At 43.3% G+C, this 20,647-nt stretch overlaps 1 protein-coding gene across 8 annotated transcripts; it reads left to right on the top strand.

Moving 5' to 3' along the window:
* The first annotated feature begins 1,121 nt into the window (after nt 1-1,121).
* Nucleotides 1,122-19,899, top strand: tbc1d23 (TBC1 domain family, member 23). Of its 8 annotated transcripts, XM_027007711.2 has the most exons (21): nt 1,865-1,979; nt 2,240-2,312; nt 3,805-3,918; nt 4,950-5,064; nt 5,493-5,598; nt 6,240-6,444; nt 6,628-6,751; nt 6,892-7,016; nt 7,267-7,313; nt 7,402-7,505; nt 7,763-7,885; nt 8,263-8,355; nt 9,021-9,191; nt 9,580-9,622; nt 9,916-10,016; nt 10,334-10,473; nt 11,640-11,684; nt 12,556-12,644; nt 13,094-13,229; nt 17,698-17,892; nt 18,406-19,899. In XM_027007711.2, exons 3-21 carry the CDS (start codon nt 3,854-3,856, stop codon nt 18,488-18,490), a joined length of 2,112 nt encoding a protein of 703 aa, XP_026863512.2. In that variant the 5' UTR covers nt 1,865-1,979; nt 2,240-2,312; nt 3,805-3,853; the 3' UTR covers nt 18,491-19,899. The 8 variants fall into 8 exon arrangements, with proteins under 8 accessions (XP_026863514.1, XP_026863516.1, XP_026863512.2 ...); XM_027007710.2 differs by having other exon boundaries at nt 1,865-2,312; XM_027007713.2 differs by lacking the exons at nt 1,865-1,979; nt 2,240-2,312; nt 3,805-3,918 and adding an exon at nt 1,122-1,176.
* The last annotated feature ends 748 nt before the right edge of the window (nt 19,900-20,647 follow it).

Raw genomic sequence — 20,647 nt, 5'->3', positions numbered from 1 at the left:
CCTAATACTTTTTATGATTGGGATGAATTCCAGTTTTTATTCCACTAATCAGGCTGATAACATCGGAGGCATACTTCCACCTTCTGCGTAGGTGAGCGGTGCCGTTCGCTGTCAAGGTTCTGCCAGCGAACAACCTTCCAGACATGCATCCACCTGCTGTCAAAAGGACTGCTCCAGAACGTTTAGAGGGAAAGATGAAAGCGGCATGTTGTCTTTGTTCCTTATGTATGAATGACTTGTGATATTTCCATTTCTATCTAAACCAATTATTTGAAATCAGTGACATTATTGTTTTTTTGTTTGCTTAATTTTATTTATTTATTTATTTATTTATTTTAAACCTAAACCACGAAATGGAGTTTGGTAAATGGGGATGGTGGGTTATATGTCTAACCTGTTTAAAAGTAAAATGTTGTACTTGAAAGAGGAAACGTAGAGGTGACCGCGCATGTGGAGCTTTGTTGAATTGCCTGCGCTGTTATAACTATCTCCAGCTAAACGGAGGCATTTGACGGAATTTTCAACACACGCCTAAGTTAGAAAAAAAATCATTCCAGACTGCTGCATGTTTGAAAATCATTTAAGTAACTCCTGTTAGTAGTTTTAAACGAAACTTAGCATAATGACGCTCTTCTAAACTTGGATTTCCGTGTGAATATAGCCCAGGAACGCATCACTGTGCACAAGCAGTGCTCTCTAGATTAGGGTTTGGTTTGTTTTTAAGGAAAGGTGGTAATATTGGTGATGTTTTCATGTGTAGACATAATGTAAAAAATAAAGTTATTGAAATAAAGATGATTCTATTGCAAGGTTTGGCTGCTAAAGCTGATATAATAGACGTCAGTCAGCCTGATCCGACACCTGTTTGTCTGTAGTCTGTTTTTTGAGTGAAAAGGTATGTTGCCTTTACCTTCATTGACAGGTAGTGGTCAGAAATCTAACCTGTGCTTAACCCGTGCACTGGTAGCTCCAGTAGCTATCAGGACAAGTAGACCAGGCCAGGTTATCCTACCGTGCACTCGGCTCACCGATTTATCTGGTTTATGGAAGCAGCATTTCATGTGGCAACAAGTGTCAAACCCTCCTCGCGACACCGCGCTGCTATTTACGGCAGAGTGACGTGTGCGTGAACCCAGCAATGGCGGACGCTGCAGAGGACGGTCTCCGAGGCAGCTGGTAAGGGAGTACACTTTCAGGTCCAGTCAGGCCAGGAGTGGCGAATGGAGGCACTGAAACGAAATGATTTCGCCAGCTCGAAACACAGGGCGATGTTACGTGACCCTGCGGTGTTACCCGGCTGTCCTGGTTTAGAAGAGACCAGCTAGCTGCGAGAACTTAGCCTGTAACTCCACAACATAAACATTTACCTTCGTGCTCTTCGTGTCAGCAGAGGCTGTCTCAGTCTTTATCAGTCTTATAATGTAATCTTGCGTTATAATGCCTTTATAATCTAATATTCTCTTTTAATAGCTGTCAAGTGGCGTTAGCCTGTTAGCTTCATCTGATGATGTAACTAGGTTAGCAGGCTAGCGTTAGCGTTACTGCATTATTTAGCTAGCTGGCTACCTAACATGTTCCTTGGTTATACTACGTGGTTGTGAGTGCGGAGTTTGCTTCAGATCGCTTTCTTAAATATATTGTTATCGATGCTTAGCGTCACGGTGAGAAATACGACCTGTCCCCAGTATCAAAGGTCACTTTTTTTCCATTATGGTTTCGATCAGGTGGTTGCCTATGCCTGCGTGGCAGCAAACCTAGGATCTATCGGAGAAGTCCGTCTTGTCTCGTTACTTAGCTTTGGCTTTGGTGAAATCTCTCTGAAAACGCGCCTGTAGTTTCTTTAGAAAGTGTTTCTCCCCTTCAGTTGTAGTGTATTTCGTCCCAGGAGGACGAGAGACCCGCGTGGTTTGCTCTTCACCGAGGACTCCGGCGCATATCTGCTCAGTTGTCTTGCTGAGTTCCGACTTCCAAGTATTCAGGTGCATCATCACCAGCTGATGTCAGTGATTCCTAAACAGTGGTTTTGTTTTTATGTACTCAAGCCAGAGTGATGATGCATTTCTTGAATTGAATCATATTTCACTGAAAACTGGTGAAACGCCCCTTTAAAACCTTTTGTATTTTAAAATCAGTGTGTGGTTGAAATGTGAGATGGATGGGCAAATTGGGGAGATTGGTGGAAGAGTTGCCTATGGAAGCCTATCAGAAGGTGTGGTCTAATCCTTGTATTTCCTTGCAGTGTTGCTGAATATGGATGACACGGGCATGCCTCTGTATGCACGTAGAACACAGAGTGGTGGCTGAGGAAGAGAGTGAGTGAACAGTGTGTGTGTGTGTGTGTGTGTGTGAGAGAGAGAGAAAGCATGTCATTAACAGGATAGAATTAAGATTTACTTTCTGTCTTCAAATTCTAACCAAGATTATTTTCTCTTTGAGATGATAATCTGCACTTAATGACCAGGGCATCCAAGTCATTGATCTTTTGCTACAATGAGTCAGGAAAGGGTGGTGCATTTTCTGCTGTCTAGTGTGTAGAAAACAATCAGCAGAGATTGCAAGTTGCTCAGATTAGTATTTATTTGTTGCAGTAATGGACTTGGGAGAGACATACAGAACATAAATTTTATAAGATACAGGTCGCTGCATCATTGAGAACAAAGAACTCTTAATCTAACTGGTTATCAGAAAACATACATTTGCATTATTAATTAGACTATTCATGTACCTTTTGACTTACAAAGGGCATATGTGTCATCAGTACATGAATTCAAACGTTTATGCATGATTTTGAGAGAGAGGGGAAACGAACAGATTAAAGAGATGGGTACATGGATGAAATGACCCTTGCTCCCAGGAGTTTATCTTTCTGTATCTCAGATGAAACTTGGCCAAAAAAAACCAAAACAGCTTGCAGGCTCAGTTTGACTCTTAAGCAGACTCCAGTAATAATAATCACAAAATGGAAAAATGATTTCCACCACTGACGTCTGCTTCTGGAGTGGATGCCTTTAATGCTGGTGTTTCATGGAAGGTCGAGTGACAGGGAAGAAGATGGGACTGCACTTTGGGAGCTGTGCCAGGTAACCTGAATTCCAAAACCCATGAACCCAAACTCGAGAACCTGAATTGAACTAATTGAGAACCCAAGAATCTCGAGGCCATTCGCTGCTGCAAAAAAGCTTAACTTCCACTTGCTGCAGAGAGAACCATCCCAGCACATGGGGAAGGGAGATCCTGTTTTGAATACTTCAGTCATATTGCTCTCATCAGTCAAATAGTTGTGTTGAATCCACATGGCTCAGATTTCTGTTTTTTGGTGCACACAACCAGTCAGATTCATCCTCCATAGCTGTCAGTGAGAGACTTACTGCTGCACAGTGCAATGCAAAATATTTTGTATCAGGTGCAAAAGTTAATGTAATGGACACCATGAGTATTGTTTCGGTTCTTGTTGAGCTGTAACCACGTTGCCTCTCTCTCTTTTTTTTTTTTTTTTCTTTCTTTTTTTTTAATCCATTTTTTTTAATGTATAAATCAGAAAATATCAGATGTTAAAGCATCTGTTTGGTAAATAAATACCACCTTATCTGGTCTGCTGTTGCATGTCCTGTCCTGTCTGGATGTGTAGCACTTCTGTATCAGGCAATGATGTTGGAAGTGATGGCATTCAGCTGTGTGTGCGTGTGTGCATGTGCATGTAGGTACAGTGACTGTTTGTTTAAACAAGCCCCAGTTCCTCAGGTAGACCAGGAAATGCAGCCAGTGCTGCACTGTTTTGTATGTCTCTGTTTGGGCTTCTCACAGCTCCCTGCTCTGCGGGACGGACTGCCTGTTTCCCCTTTTCAGGTCTACAATGGCTGCCTTCTCCTTTGTTGGCTCTCGGGGTTATGCTGCTCTGGTGGAGCCACTTTGTCAACTGTGAGTGACGGACATTGTTGTGTGAACAGAAAAGGGAGATTTTATGTGTGTGTGTGATGAGAAGGGTGTGGGAAGAGTGTCTTTGTTAGGAGTTTTGTTGTGCCCAGTGGCAGATGGTGTCAGGCTTGTGCTGATTTAGAACACTGAGCCCAGCTGAGGGAGGCGTGTGCTAAAGCTTTGGGTTCATCACCCGTCATGTCCGTCGCGCCTGACCTGCAGGCATGTTCTCACACACCAGAGTATGATCCTCTAACACCTACTTCTTGTGTCTGCCAGTAAATCGCTGATTTTTTTTTTCCTCTCTCTCATTTCTTTCCTTCTCCCCCCCCCCCCCCCCCTTTGCTCTCTCTGCCATTTTCCCAAGACTAGTCTGATGGGATTTTCCATAAAAGTGACAGAGTAATAGCTTTAAATCTGCACTTCAGGCAAACAGTTCTTTTACATTTTTTTTTCCATGCAGAACAAGTAGCCCATATTCATTCATGTTGACAGCAGGGCATAACCGTGTCTCCCCAGGCACCTACCTGCTTCCTGCTCCCACTGTGGGGTGGTGTGGCTTGCTGAGGGCAGTCTGGCTGTGATGCAGTGCGACTGTAGAGGTGTGGCTGGCTGTGGGGCGCTGTGACTGAGTCCTACAGCCACACCGGTGCAAGCAGTGACCGTGCTGAGGAGCTGTCGCCCCACTGTTCATTAGCCTGAATGTCCTCCACTCAGTTCTCGGGGAGGTTTGAGCTGGGCTACTGTCTTCTATTGACAGGATTAGAGAAAGAAAAAAAAAAAGTTACATTGTTTCATTTGGGGTTGTTTTAATATGTTTGCTTAAGGATTACTTATTAATTTGACATTAATAAAAATGCTATATATTATGTACTGTGGTATATTGTGTAATTTTATTTATTTATTAATTAAATGAGTTTTAGTAAATTTCTTTTTATTTTTCCCCCCCTCTCTTTGTGTGTGTGTGTGTGTGTGTGTGTGTGTGTGTGTGTGTGTGTGTGTGTGTGTGTGTGTGTGTGTGTGTGTGTGTGTAGGGACCAGGACCTGGCTGAGGCTCTGGATTCTGCAGGTGACGATGTTGACTCTGGGCTGGATGGTGTTATCCAGATCCAAGACCTGTCGCCTCCTCAAAGGGCCAAGCTTTGGATGGTAAGTGGGTGAGTGTGTGCATGTGTGGTATGTACACAGCACTAAGATCTTAACACGTTATGGTTGCATAGGAAGTAAATGTAGAGATGACAGGATAGAAATGTGTGTATAATGTGGAGCAGAGCAGAGATGCCAAAAGGCATTAGGCAGCCCTAGCTGCTCTCTGAAGGACACAGAGAGCCTCCGTATTGATTGGCTGCTCATTAGGGGAAACCTGAATCGGCCTGTGTGGGCAGAGTGAGGCCGGACGTGCTGTGTGGAGTTGCTTTATGGCCTCCTGCATCAGGCCCCATTCAGATGCCTCCTGCAGCAGCTCACTATCACCGTGCTCGTCCACATCATGCTCCTCCCACATCGCTCTGTCTCTTCCACCCTCACAGCATCCTTGACCGTGCGTGCGTGTGTGTGTGTGTATCTGTGCATATCAGATTGCTCTAAACGTGGCGGGGAAAGGAGACAGTCTGTCCTCGTGGGATGGAACATTGGACCTATCAGAACAGGCACTCGTACATAACCGAAGTCAGCAGCTTATAGGTGAATAACATTCATCATCTCCTTGATCTCCTATGCACACCCCCCCCCCCCCCCCCTTTTTTTTTTTTTCTTCTCTTTTTGTTCTATGAGCTCACTAAATACTCGCCTACAGGACATGTCAAATTTACAAGAGGGATAACTGAATCCTTTCTGATAAATTTAGATATTTGAAACTTGTGTTCCTGTAGTGATTTGAAGATTATTTTTCCCAAACCCAAATGAAGAACATGATGGTGGAACAAGCAATGTTATTATTGGGAAAGCAAGGCATTCAGACACTCGGAAGGCACAGGCAGATAAAGCCCGGCGCCTCTAGCCACACCGTGTTCTTCTCGTCAGCCAATCCCTGCTCAGGCCTTGTCCGCCCCCATCAGGCTTCAGTGTGCTGCTTTCTGTCCAGGGACTTTCCAGAGCTCAGGGTAGCATGTCCAGTGACGGGGAGAGAACCTGGCAAAGCAACTGTCTCTGCTTACTGGTTCCAACTTCAAGGGCCAAAGCAAGACAGAGTACAAACTGCAGATGTGGAGGGAATGATTGTCTGTCTGTCTGTCTGTCTGTCTGTCCCCTTTCCATATTCGAAAGGGGATTTCCCATGCCCATGCTTGTAGCCTTGACCTGTGACCTCTGACTCCTGTACACAGACCAGCTCGAGTTGCCTGTGGAGCAGGGCCGGGACCTGGTTTCTGATGTGGAGGCGGTGATCACCTTCTACTGCAAGTCCCGCAATGTGAAGTTCAGCACTGACCTTGGCTGGCCGCACCTCCTTAAGCCCCTTTTGGGTCTACAGCTGTTACGCTGTGACCTCTACAACTGCTTCTATGCCATCATGAATAAATACATCCCTCGGTGTGTGTGTGTGTGTGTGTCTGTCGCATTGCCAGGGTAGCTAGACCTAGCCTCAGCTTACAGCGGCGTGCCAAGCTTATGAAGCAGCTGCTGTTTCCTAGCCCCTGTGTTCACTCGCCTGCACTGATGTGAAAGACCCTGTGGTTTTCTGTCTGTGACATGCCTGTGCTTCTCTTGCCATAGGGACTGTACGCTCAGTGGCCGCCCGTTCCACCTTTTCAGACTCCTCCTCCAGTACCACGAGCCTGAACTCTGCTCCTTCCTCGACACCAAAAAAATCACGCCAGACTCTTACGCCATGAGCTGGGTTAGAGCCCCTTCCTCCTCTCCATCATCACAGTGATGAGCAGCTTCTCCTCATACACTGAAGAGGCCATGTAACATTACTGGGAAGGTTTGCCAAGTACTGACCCGTGCATTGAACTGGTCCACTCTGTGTCTCTGCAGTTGGGCAGCCTCTTCTCCAGCCACTGTCTTCCCGAGGTCACACAGACCTTGTGGGACGTCTACTTCCGGCAGGCCGACCCCTTTCTCATCTTCTTCCTCATGCTTGTCATCCTCGTCAATGCCAAGTGTGTGCCGCAGGGCCAGAGTAGTTTGAAATATACTGTGCACATGGTTGCGTGTTGATTTGGCTTCAGTATTGAGTGGTTCATCCATCACAGCCTGTGCTGTTGAGCAACTGTCGTGTGTGTGTGTGTGTGTGTGTGTGTGTGTGTGTGTGTGTGTGTGTGTGTGTGTGTGTGTGTGTGTGTGTGTGTGTGTGTGTGTGTGTGTGTGTGTGTGTGTGTGTGTGTGTGTGTGTGTTTCATGCCTGTTTAGAGACATGATTCTCACCCAAGAGGGCGACAGTAAAGACGAGCTCATAAGTGAGTCCTTGGTCCGATCATATTTAGTGTGGTTTGAAGTTTTAACACGTTGTGCTGTACTGATCTGTCACCGTGCGTGCTTGTCTAGAAATGCTGGAACAGTCACCTACCTCGCTGGAGGCTGAGGACATTGAGGATCTGTTTTCACTGGCACAATATTACCAAAGCAAGACACCCCTCTCTCTCAGAAAGGTGAGCACAGTGTTTGTGTCCCTTTGTTCAACTCTTGGAAGACATTTATAGTATTGTTTACTTCCCTAAAAAAAAAAAAAGATTAACAGGATTATGCCTGCTAATATTACTGTGGCAGACCTGGTCATATTGAATTGCTGTGTGTGTGTGTGTGTGTGTGTGTGTGTGTGTGTGTGTGTGTGTGTGTGTGTGTGTGTGTGTGTGTGTGTGTGTGTGTGTGTGTGTGTGTGTGTGTGTGTGTGTGTGTGTGTGTGTAGGAGAACCAGAACCTTTTTGGCAGCAGTCTTGTGGCTCTGAAAGAGGAAGATATGGACCTGAGTCAGGCCCTGTGTCTGCCCGTGTCTGTCCCAGAGATTCTGCAGGCCAACCAGCTCCAGCCAGTGCGTCCTACACCTTCTGCACTACTGCACCCTTTGTACACCCTACATTCCTATATTTCTGTAATGCTACTCAAACCCCTGTAACAGCTATCACTCTAAAGGCAGAGCTAGGATGGCTGAGCTGGTCTTTCTTTCATGGAGCATTTTGTTAAATAAATTATAGCTTCACAATGGCTTTTTTTTTTTTTAATTTTATTCCTTTTAATGTATTCATTAAATTTGTCAGAATATTGCAGTAATACCCTGTTCTCAGTGAACATCAGTTGCATTTGATGGCAACGTTCGTATCAGGTTTTGTCTCGCACGCAGCATGTGGATTAACACTCTAGCGGGCGTTTGTGCAGCTAACGTGTGCGCGCTGTGCTGCTTGGTTCCAGGAGGGGGTGCGTTTCTTTGTGGTGGATTGCCGCCCTGCAGAGCAGTACAATGCTGGACACCTCTCCACTGCTTTCCACCTGGACTCAGACCTGGTAGGCAGCCTATGTTGGGGATAAGAGAGTGGAAGGGACTGGGGTGTGGGGTGGGTTGTCTTGTGCTGGTCCTCTCACACAGCAAGGTGTGCACTCTGTGAACCATAGAAGTCATTTTTAAACCTGTTGGTCTTGAAGGACGGTGTGCATTTGAAAGTGTTCTGTATAAGAGTTCTCCTGCCTATCTGCATGTCCTGTGATATGCACCTCTTTTTGTCTTCTTTTGCACCACTGTGTTTCAGTTCTGTCAGTTTTGTTTGTTTTCAGTGCAGTGTTTGCACTGTTCTCAGTGCACGGAATAGAATTATAAATGCCGGCATGCAGAAACGTTTTTTTTTTTTTATTCAACTTTTCATTTAGTTGAAGAGCATCTTGGCATCTCGACACAAAAATGTGCACTAGGTTATAGGACAACCTTTTCTTTTCACAAACCTCCAAATAAAGAGAAATATTTTATTTTTCCAAAGGAAAATTGGAACCTGTGCTGTTCATGAGTGGCTGTGTTTGTGCCACTGTTGCCCTCGTGTGGTGAACAAGTGTAAATGTGACCAGCACAGTCTCTGCTATACGAGATCGGTCAGTCGTTGGTTATAGCCGATCACACCGTGACTGTGTGTTTGTACTTTTCTTCTCAAAACGGCGTCTCTTCTGCCCTTCGTCCTCAGATGCTGCACAACCCTGCCGAGTTTGCGCTGTCCGTGAAGTCTCTGCTGGAGGCCCAGAAGCAGTCTCTGGAGTCGGGCTCTGTGGCCAGCGGCGAGCACCTGTGCTTCATGGGCAGTGGGCGTGATGAGGAGGACATGTACATGAACATGGTGCTCGCACACTTCCTGCAGGTCTGACGCATGCAGCCGCCAGTGGGCACTTCACCACCACATGGGTCCCAGTGAAAATGGTTTTTTTTTTTTTGTTTTTTTTTTTCTTGTTTTTTTTTTCAAAGCAGTCAGGACTTCCTGTAGTGGCACCCAAGCTATCCTAGTGCTAGTTCTGAGTTGGGTGACTCGCAGCTCGGTAATTGTCTCTGTGGTGCTTTCGCTGAGGCCGATGCTGTGTGAATGTCTGTCTTTTTGTTTGGTCAGCAAATCCTGACTGCTTTGATTCTCTGGTTGAGCTGTGTTAAAGATTCTTTGCTGTGACCTAAACCAGTGTCTGACAGCTTTACTAAAATGATCTATTTCTGGTGCAAATCTTGGGTTCTAACAATGTTTGTCTTGTCTTTTGTAGAAAAACAAAGAATATGTCAGCATAGCTAAAGGTGGTTTTATGGGTAAGTAGCTACAGTATATCACTTAATTACATCAAAGTGTACATTTATGTTTAAAATGGGAAGATTTTCTCATGTACATGTCTCAGGTTCACAAACAAGAGCACAATCATAGACATTGTCAATGAATTTAAGCTGCAGATCAGATCCAGGGATGAAAAGATTTCTTCTGCCCTCACAGCATATGAGAAGTTGAGTGTTTGTGTGTTGATAGAAGCTATTTGACTGACGATGAGAGCTCTTTGCTGGGTTCGGCTGGTATTTAGAGCTCTTTGCTGGGTTTTGTCTATGGCTAGCACTTCAACAGCATCTGGCAGACATCAATGTGGAGGGACCAGACAATGTTTATGTCCACTGGATAGTCAGCACTTCAGGATCCCCAAGCAGCTCAGCGGATGTGAGTTTAGCTCTGTCTGTATGGTGTGTGTGTGTGTGTGAGAGACCGATCTACTTCACAACACACAACTATGGATCTTTATCTTTGTTTAACGTCATCATTTATGGTACATTATGCTGTCTTGATTAGGTGGTTTTGTTAAGCATCTCTTTAGTTTTATACCATTACCGGTTGAGATTTTTATTTATTTATTTATTTATTTAATCGCAAATTTGGCACCCTCTCCTGGACATTACATGTCGAACATCTACAAATGTTGTTTTTCCCCCAATGCATTTGAAATGTTATAACTTGTTGTTTTTCTTTCCTTCATACAGGGGGACCTGAATAACACAGGAGATGGCAAAGGTGTCAAATCCTTGGTCAACAAAATGACTTTTGCCCTCAAGTCCAAGTCAGTTAATGTAAAAGAGAAGGTCATTAGCTTTATTGAGAACACTTCCACACCAGTGGACAGGTGAGCACCTTACGTTTATCTCTCCTAATCCCAACACATCATCACTGTTCCCAGTTGTGCCCTACTTTCTCTCTCTTATCTGAGAAAGGGTTTTTAAAGACCCAGGGAACCTCAGTCTTTCTAATTAGGTCAATTTTCCTCTTATGGGCACACAAAGCACATAGATAAAGTGGGTAACGTAAATGTTCCAAATTCCAGTAAATGGCTGATTTATTTTTTGCGAGAATTTCTCCCCTATTGATGTTAAATGGATCATATTTATGCTGGGTAAAGGTTTAAGTTTTACTGTAACCAAATGTACAATTTGCATCCATAGTACAATTTGCATCATTGGGATGGTTCTTATAAAGGCAAAACTGAAATGTCAATGGTAATGTCAAAACTGTGCAGACTTAAATTTGATTTTCTAAATTACATGGTCTTGCACAAATCTTGGTGACCCCAGGTATCCAGTATTAGCTGGCATCAATTAGACACTGACATTAGTACCAACTACCTTTTTAATAGTTAGACTCAGGTGTTTTGCAACCCAGTCTCTGCAGTGTTTTGCTGTCCACTGAGCTAGCCATTTGTGCCTGTGCCTTTAGTTTTATTTTCGTCCTGATAGAACGGTGAGTTTCAAGTTTCTGTCAGCACCTGTGAGGGAGGCTTACCTGGTGCCTGAATTCCAGAATTATGTGCCTCATTATCCTCGTCTGTAGGTTCATACGTGTACGGATGTATAACTGATTCTTCCTGATTGTTCCGTTATATTTTGCTCTGCTCAAGTAGCATAGTCAGCCTTGTAGTCTGTGATAGCAGGACCTCAATGGAGAGTGCTTATTGGAATATTAAGAGCATGCCAATACCATTTCTCATTTAGGCCTGATGAGCCAGTTTGATTGGTTTTTGAGTAGTGTTTTATCCCCTTTCTGCTCTAAAAATTTTTGATCCCTTGTACTGGGTTCCCTGGGTCTTTTAAATATTTTAACACTATAATCATCTTGCCTTTCTTTTCCCTTTACTGTGACAGTGCAGCAGTGGGGTAAATTTATGATCATCATATTGTTACAAATAATCAATTCTAATCAATTTGATTATTTTCTGATTTGTGTTTAATTTCCTGCCAGCCCTGTGTGTTGTTAACACTACTTGCCCCCTACCCGTGCCCTGTTATTCCACACTAGAATGTCTTTCACACTGCCCTGGCCAGAGAAGGGGATACTTGATCGGTAAGAACCTGGTGCCGACTGACTATCTTCAGCTTGAGTGCCACCGGTGCCCTCTGCATTGCCAACCAAGGTGGTCCTGCCTCACCTAACTAACTACAGAGGAGGCCAGGGCAGGGCACAGCCCAAGCCTCCAGTCCAGTAGAGCCCCTCACTTGCGCATGCACTTTGAAGCACACTAACACTTGTGCATTCATTAAAGCATTATAGTCCTAACATAAGCAGAGATGGAACATTTCCCACTTCTCTGAGCTGGGTTGCTGAGGTTGTGTGATGTGCACATGCTTTGCCAGTGAGGCTCAGACGTGCGTTTAGGAGGACGGCAGTTCTCCCGAATCCGTGACATGCTGCAACAAGCTTCCTTGTAGACCCAAGTGCCATCATGCCTGACTCTGGCTGCTCCCTCTCTGCGTTTTGCACCAACCAGAGGTTCTGATGGTCTTGCACTCCGAGCTCTGAGGACTTTCCTATTCGGCTCCTCGGTCAGGGCCGATGGCGACTGGATCATGACCAGAGCGGTGGATGGTCAGGTGTTCAGAACCGAGCAAATTTCAGAACTGAACTGTGCTGCCTGCTTATGCACATGGATCTCAGTGGCCCTCTCCACCACACTTTGGTCATCATCTCAGATATTGCTGCAGTTTTAATCTGCCTCTCTTTTCAACTAACACTACTCTCTGCTATTTCTAGTGCTAGATAAGGCCATGTGCTGCTGCCATTTGCAAATGTGTCCTACCATTTGATGATGTTGTTGTTGTTGTTGTTGATGATGGTTTTTTAATTGTAGCACCAGGGGAAGGGTATTTGTTTTTCAGACATTTGTGTTCATCACACTGCAAGACTCTCCCATACACACCCTCCTGTCTTCCTACAGGCATGTGAGCAGTAGTGACAGAGTAGGTAAACCCTACCGGGGTGTGAAACCTGTCTTTAGCATTGGCGACGAAGAGGAGTATGACACGGGTAAGCACACCAGAAGATACGTGACCCCTTGCATGTAAATGGTGTGTTCTAATGGGGAATCTGGTACTCCTGCGTTCATTACATCGAATCAAGGTAGCCAAGCAGTGATCTTACTGCAGCGGTAGAGCTGTGGTACCTTAAGGTCACCTTGCACGTGCTTACTAACGTGCTGAAGGACAGCACCTGCATGGTTACATGTCTGCAGCCTCGACGCCCACTTGCGTGTATGGAATATGTGCTGCCCAAGAGCAAAACGAGAACACAAGCTTTATATATGAGATCTACATATACAGATGATGCATATTTATTTTCTGTCTATGTTGCTGATGTTTGATGCAATTCGGGTTTTATTGTTTAAGACCTATTGTTAAGACCTGCCATGTCAAACATTAACCAACTCAACTATCATGTCGGTTCTTTTATAGCCACTCCTCTTTGTTTCTCCCCAGATGAGATCGACAGTTCTTCGATGTCGGACGATGACCGCAAGGAGGTCGTGAACATTCAGACGTGGATTAACAAGCCGGACGTGAAGCACCATGTCCCTTGCAATGAAGTGAAAGAGACAGGACACATGTTCCCCAGGTGGGCTAGGCGTGTGGGAACACGCGCGAAGCCCTACAAGCTCCACACGTATAGGGGCGAGGGCGGGGGGCGGGGGAACATGCTCCATGGCTATATTAAGAATACATTTTTGTATATTTTCTATCAAATGCAAAATGACCTAAATATTCACACCAAATATGTTACAGGTCTGCTGCTTTCCATTTGTCTTTGTTTTACATGCTTCCTCCTGTTAGCCTGTTTGCGTAAATATGTAAGGCTTTGTAGATGTCCCATGTCGTAACTGCCTTCTGTCCTCATCTAATTGTGAAAACACCAACAAAGGAACCTAGAATTGCTCTCTACAACACGCACACACATTCAGAAACACAACAACACATACCCACACATACACACCCTGGAATCAGAATGCTGACTCACCCTGCTACTAATAACACTCTAACGTGTCACCGTCAAAGTTCATAACATGGAACATCCGTGGTATAAAAAAAAACCAACAAACCAAAAACAATTGAAGGTGTTCAACCGCTTTGCCAGACTAAATTTAGATATTTATCTTTTACAGGAAGATTAATTTCAGCTTTATACCAATATAAAGTTATACCATTTTGTCTTTTTAACAATACATGGTTGTACAGTATAATGGAACAGTGTTGAGCTATCACTCTAGTGTAGTTATACAAAACAGATAATAAAACAATAGAGTAAAGACACACAACAGTAGGTGTGTAGCTAATAAATACACAATAGACAGTAGGTATATTAGCTATACACTGTATATGCAGGAGCTAGAGGTAGAGTTAGTGCAGACTTTGGTAAGAAATTTAAAAATGTAAATATGTATGAGTGAATACAGCCTAGTATATTTAAATTGGAGTGAACTGTATGTTGAGGTAGCCAAGTCGTGTGTGTATATTTATGGTAGTGTTGTAATTGCATCACAGATTTTATGTTAAGAAGTGCACAGTGCACATTAGTTTGAATATTCAAATATAGAGTGTTCTGATTAAGTGCATTGTGCATATAGGTCCCTGAGTTTAGTGTTGGGTAAACTGGTAGGATCAGGGGTTTAGATCTGTGAAGGGCTGTACTGAGTGTGTTTGTTCTTGTTGATATTACTGGTGACCTCAGTTTAACAGGTCATGGGTAAAAACTGTTCTTGAGCCTGGTGTTTCTAGCGCAGGTGTTCTCGCACCTCTTCCTGGATAGCAGAAGGAAATTGCTGGGGGTGTGTGGGATCAGGAGAGATGTTGCTGTTTTTCCTCAGACATCTCTTGCTGTAGATGTCCTGAATGCGTGGGAGAGCAGTGGATGTGATGTGTGTTCACCACCTTCTACAGTGCTTTGTGTTCAGCAGTCGTGGCATTGCCATACCAAACCATGGTGCAGCCGTTCAGGATGCTCTCCACAGTGGAATCACATCTGTAGGCATCGCTTGGCCATTTTGACAATATGTGAAATTGTCACATTATGTGAGTTGTCACATTTTCCACCGTCGTCCCCTCAATGCTTAGCGGTGCGGCCACTCTGCTCCCTCTCCAAAGGTCAACGGTCAACCCCTTGGTGTTTACTAAAGTTAAAGACGAGGCTGTTGGCAGGGCACCTCAGAAGGAGCTTCACATCCTCCCTATATGGTCCTTCACCATTGTTGGTGATTTTGCAGATAGCTGTTGGTTTTGGAGCTGTTTTTTACAGTGCAGTCGTATATGTACAGTGAGTAGAGCATGCATGAGAGAACGCCGCATCCTGTACTGACTGAGGGAGAGGGACGTCTGGTCACCCATCCTAACAGAAAGTCAATAATCCAGTTGCATGCGACATTCCAAGATTGCTTAGTTTGGAGACCAGTCTGGTGGGGATGTTGGTGTTGAAGGTGGAGCTAAAGTCAACAAACAGCTTTCTGACAGCTGTTCATTCTGTCCAGGCGCATTGCCAGGGAGACGGCGTCATCCGCAGATTTGTTTGTGCCGTAGGCAAACAGATGGCGGTCCAAAGTGCTAGAAAGATTGCTTTTAATATGAGCTAAAATCTCAAAGCACTTCATCACTGTGGGTGTAAGCCTGATGGAGTCATGGCCCTTCATGCATAGCCTGATGAGTTCATTCGGGACTGGGTTGATGGTTGTGGTTTTTAAAATGGGGTAGAATGGTGGACTGTAATGGGGAAGTGCTGCAGTAGGCTAAAGGCATACCACATGCATCGGGAACCTACAGTCCTTTTAGATCGTGCTTCAACATAGCCTTGCTCAGTGACGCTTGTGATAAAAGAGAGTGGGCATGCTTCCTAGAAATGAATGATTCTCCAGTAACCACTTCAGCATGATTATGGGAAAGTGGGAAAGCTATATCATATCTTGTTCCACATATAAAGAAAATAAAAAATGCTGAAAAAGAATCTGAATTGGAGCAAAAAAGTTAAAGTCCTAGAAAGCATAACGGCAAACAATGCCGAAGATGAAGCTAAAAATGAATTGAGATTACGTATTACGTAGATGAGATTTCAGACGACATGCTCATATTCCAGATGAGCAAACTTATAAATAAGAAAACTGTATTGAGACTACTACTGAGACATATACATTTGAATATTGTAATAAATCAGGAAAATTCTTATCAAATCCTATTAAACAAAACAAGGAAAAAGCAATTCCAGTAATGAAAGACTCAGAAAGGAAGAATTATAGAGACACCAGAAGAAATGATAACTAAAAGCTATATTCATCAGACCATGACACACAATTGGATGACATTAGCACTCTCCTCGGTGTTAACCTACAAAGATTTAACTGAAGAACAAAAACATACATTAGATGATCCAATATCCTTAGATTAATGTCTTTGTTATTAGACATATGATTTAGGGATTAAAGCCCCATGACCATGTGACTTCCCTGCTGAGTTCTACCAACATTTCTGCCCCATATTGGCTCTACTCTTTAAGAGATTAACAACAGATATCAAACATATGAGATTATCCACAGATATGAATATGGCTACTATTTATTCATCTCAAACCAAACAAAGACCCCATTCTGCCCTCTGTTTCAGACCTCTATCCCTCCATAATGTTGATACTACAATACAAGCAAGGCTCTTGCAAACAAAATAGAAACACTGATCCCATACTTAATCCATCCCATTTAAATGGGTTCCATCAAAGGTAGACGTTCATACACAAACATGTGCAGACTGCTCAATATGCTCATCTATGCATCCCATTAAAAATCACAAACAGCTACAGTTACACAGTTACATTTTATGGAAATAAATCCTTTGACAGTCATCTGAAAATTCATATTTGCTGCACTACATAGACTTGGATTTGGAGAATAATTTTTACAATGGCTAAAAATTTTATAGTTCACCTATGGCCACAGTAAACACGAATTTAATTATAAAGCACTACTTTTCACTTTTCACACTACAAAAGGCGCTAGACAAGGACACCCAGTCCAATGTCATCTTATATGCAGATGCCATTCTTACAAAACCCATCCTCATAATTAAACTATTCAGACTATAGAAAGTTGACAGACTGCTCTATCAGTTGATCAAATCCAATATCCTCCCAGTAAATAAGAGTACAACTGACACAACAATTTGAACACTAGCTATCCCACTAAATACTAACATATTTAGGCATCAAAATGTCCACCCACCTGTCAGTTACCTAAATGTAATTTAAATCCCCTTCTCCAAAGAGTGTGATGATCTCCAGCAATGGATGAATCTCCCTATCCTGCTCCTTGGTAGAAATAGGTATGATTTTAAATTATAGTATTACCAAAATTTACTAACCTACAAGTTATCCACAGAACATGCATCGGACAGATGTTTAAAATGGGATTCACGTCTGAACTCTGTACACAATGCTCTTGAAACACCTTAGATAACTATATACATGCCATGTGGCACTGTACCAACTCATCACACTCACTCCGTAAATATCCTTCTGCCTTTATCTTCATCACTGTGATGGCATGTCTTATGGAGTGTGATAAATGTTGGTAACTTCTTGCCAAAAGGTGTGTGTGTGTGTGTGTGTGTGTGTGTGTGTGTGTGTGTGTGTGTGTGTTGCCTAGTCCTGCAAAGGGGGTGGTGGCGAGTCAGAAAAATCCCAAACATTTAGTACTTTTGTTCATTTGGATTGTGAAGATAATGCACTGATCTCCATTCTTAGTTCACTCGGGGTAAGGAACCTGTCAGATTATCCAAGCCCTCTGTGCATAAATGAGCTCCTGGTCCCCTTATACCACAGATGTACAGGCTGGAGGCTCATTACAAGAGCTTGATTACATGGTCTGAGCACTGTTTTCTTGTGGCTGCACCTGGAGAAGTGATAGAAATCCTCCCTGTCCGGTGGTGTTGTGTGGTGTTTGTTTTTTTAAAAAAAATATCATTAACAAGAATGCAGTGGGTGAGTCAGCCTCTATGGGGTTCAATCAGTGGTCACATTTGTTTAAGAGCCTTATTCGTTTTGCCTTTTGCAGTCACCTCCTGATTACAGCCACGCACATGTACTGTCTGAGGGAGATCGCCTCCCGCAAAGGTTTCGCTTACATCCAGTCCCGGCAGGCCCTGAGTTCCGTGGTGAAGATCACCTCAAAGAAAAAGCACCCCGAGCTCATTACATTCAAGTTTGGCAACAACAATGTAGCTGGCGTGGAGATCGTGGCTGTAGAAAGGTAAAGACTTGACGCTAAGATTGAACACTAAGCCCAATATGCCTTGTACTTTCCGTCTATTTTAAGTCACTTTAAAGACCATTTTAGTCCTTTATACACACCCACAATCTGGGAAAATACCATATAGTTCTTTGTCCGAGTAGATCAGATGACGTTATACACCGTTGAGATCTACCTCAGTGATGGGCCCACCACACAGAGGCAGAGCGAGATACCATCTGCCCAGCGGGGGGAAGGAGAAGCTCAGCCTAGATGGGAAGATGCTTATGGACGGCATAGTGCCCGTAGCCACAAACATCTTTTGGATAGGGATGTTTTGACTACACTTTCGAGATATGTTGACAGAGAGGTCTAAAAAGGGTTTATGACACTTCCTAAATTTCTACCCTTCTCTGGTTACTCAAAACATGTACAAATGAATCGGTGTGAAAAACCTCAATGCGATTTTATTATTTTTTTGATGCATTTGTGCATGAGTAAATGATTCCACTGTGCCTGATGTCTTCTCTGCAGGTATTTGATACCAAATGCAGGCGATGCCACTAAAGCCATTAAACAGCAGATTATGAAGGTGCTGGACGCTCTGGAGAGCTCGTAGCCACGCGACTGGTGCCGAGAGCCTGAGTTGGCCCCAGCTCCATGCTGCCGCACCTCCAACCACGCCTGCCTTGCAGCACACGGGGGAGGGGAGCAGACGGACCATTCCACACTCGCATTCTGTCTTTTTTTTTTTTTTTTTTTCTCTCTCTCTCTCTCTCTCTCTCTCTCTCTCATCCTTCTTCCAGGCAGCACTGATGTTCAGTATTTGATCCTTGCCAGGACACAGGGGCTTCATGCATCTCTGGTTGATAGAATTCCTGAGGCATTCAGACAAACCTGCTTTAAAAGCAGTCATTTGCTTTAGCCCTCAGCTTTTGTGATCATTTCTATCAAGAGCTCCTCTCCAATAGGTGTAAGTCAGACTTGCTGTCAGTTTGCTTACCTGTGTCAGGCCTCAGTCCTAATCCACTGTTTTATACATGAAGGACTTTAAGATGACCCTGGAGTGACACACAGGATTATGTGAGGTCCAGTCCTGGAGTTACTCAGTGTTTTCCTCGTGTTTAATTTATACATGTTCTTTAGCTAGTTACTTGCTGTAGTACACTTTTGATCTGTTATTGAGCAGAGATAACTTTGTATTTATCAGAGCAGTATTTGTGCCAGTGGGTGGGGTCACAGGAGTTGGAAAAAATGGTGAATGTTCACTCCGATTCTTTTGTGGGTCATGGGAGAGCACACAAACGCAGTAATGGTCGTCATTATGGAAGGGTGTTACCCTTGTAAACCGCACAGTGCTCCAGGCAACGTGTGACGTAAACACACACTTCGGTTGCCCCGTGTGAACGGCTTTCAAATACCTTTTGAAATCTCATAAATGTAGTTAACCCTTCGATGACGGACTTGTTCCTCACGACTCTCCCTCTCTGCTTGGAGCTGTACAGAGGAGTAGTTGAAACTGGTTAACAGATGAAAGTCTGTGGGCTGAATGGATTTGTATATACTCTAAAATGTAAGGGCAAACTCAGGCTCCAGAACACAACTTATAAGATAGCAGATCTTCCTACTTCCAGTAGTAGTGCTTGGGTCCAAGACCCTGAGCCACACTTTCCTGTTAAGCTGTACACCAGGAGGATGACACACAACAGAGCTGCCCAGCATGGCCTTCTTACCTAACTCTTAATCAGTGATTTCATGTCTAAATACATGATTCTCCTTCATAACCGAACTGGAGCGCAAGTTAAGAAGGAATGCTTCCTCAGTGTGGGGTGGATTAAAATTTACCATTTGTTTTACAGCTATTGGTTAATTTAGTTATTGGCTAATAAACACTTGCTGTTTGCAGTAATTTAATTTAACCATTTCCGTGTTCTGCCCAATATCTCTGCTTTCAAACTCCCTTTTCTGTTGAAACTATTATTGTTCTTTGTAAAGGGTTTTGTTGTAATAAATAAAAGTAGTCTACAAGTTTGTTTACTGTTATTTGCATAAAGCCCAAGTTACCAATTTTCAGCTTTATTTGAAATGACTTACAATCTGTTTAATGATCAAATCTACATCCATCCAGTAGAGTAATATTTTTATTTTTTGGTTTATACTGTATCAAAATACGTACACTGAATATTTACAACATTCGTAGCATTAAAAAGAACAAATATCTGTACAAAACATCAAATGTAAATGAGCAAGAAACTGAAATACTGTAAAATTGGCATGTGTAAGTTGTATATTTGCAAAATTGCAATATGCTGGAGTTGCATCATTTTTGTTCAAACTACAGCTACATGATACCAGTATTTCTTTTTATCAGGCTACGTTGCGTCAGTCTTAATCCAGGACAGTTAATGGATAAAAAAGATAAACATCAGATGTAACAAAAAAAAAGCTTGCTTACAGTTAAGCCTGACAAATGTAACCATTCACAACAAAGAATTATGGCAAACAAATAAACATAATACTATGAATCCTATTGGGAGTAAACATTCTTTACAATCCAAAAATATACCTGGTCCAGGTAAAAAAAATAAACAAAAACATGAAGCCCCCAATGATTAATTTCTCTGTGTAGAGAATATATGGCAACAGCTCAAAGTCTCAGCATTTCTTAAGTGCTGTGTCTCAAGAAATATTAAATGATAAATCAATATGGCAAAGCACCGCTTACCCTAAGCTATAACTGCCTGCACCATACTAGGGGCTTGAAATGACAACTAGA

This window comes from Electrophorus electricus, chromosome 3 (assembly GCF_013358815.1).
Source record: "Electrophorus electricus isolate fEleEle1 chromosome 3, fEleEle1.pri, whole genome shotgun sequence".
Lineage (NCBI taxonomy): Eukaryota > Metazoa > Chordata > Actinopteri > Gymnotiformes > Gymnotidae > Electrophorus > Electrophorus electricus.
Note: the sequence above shows the minus strand (reverse complement) of the source record. Positions and strands in the feature narration are given on the sequence as shown.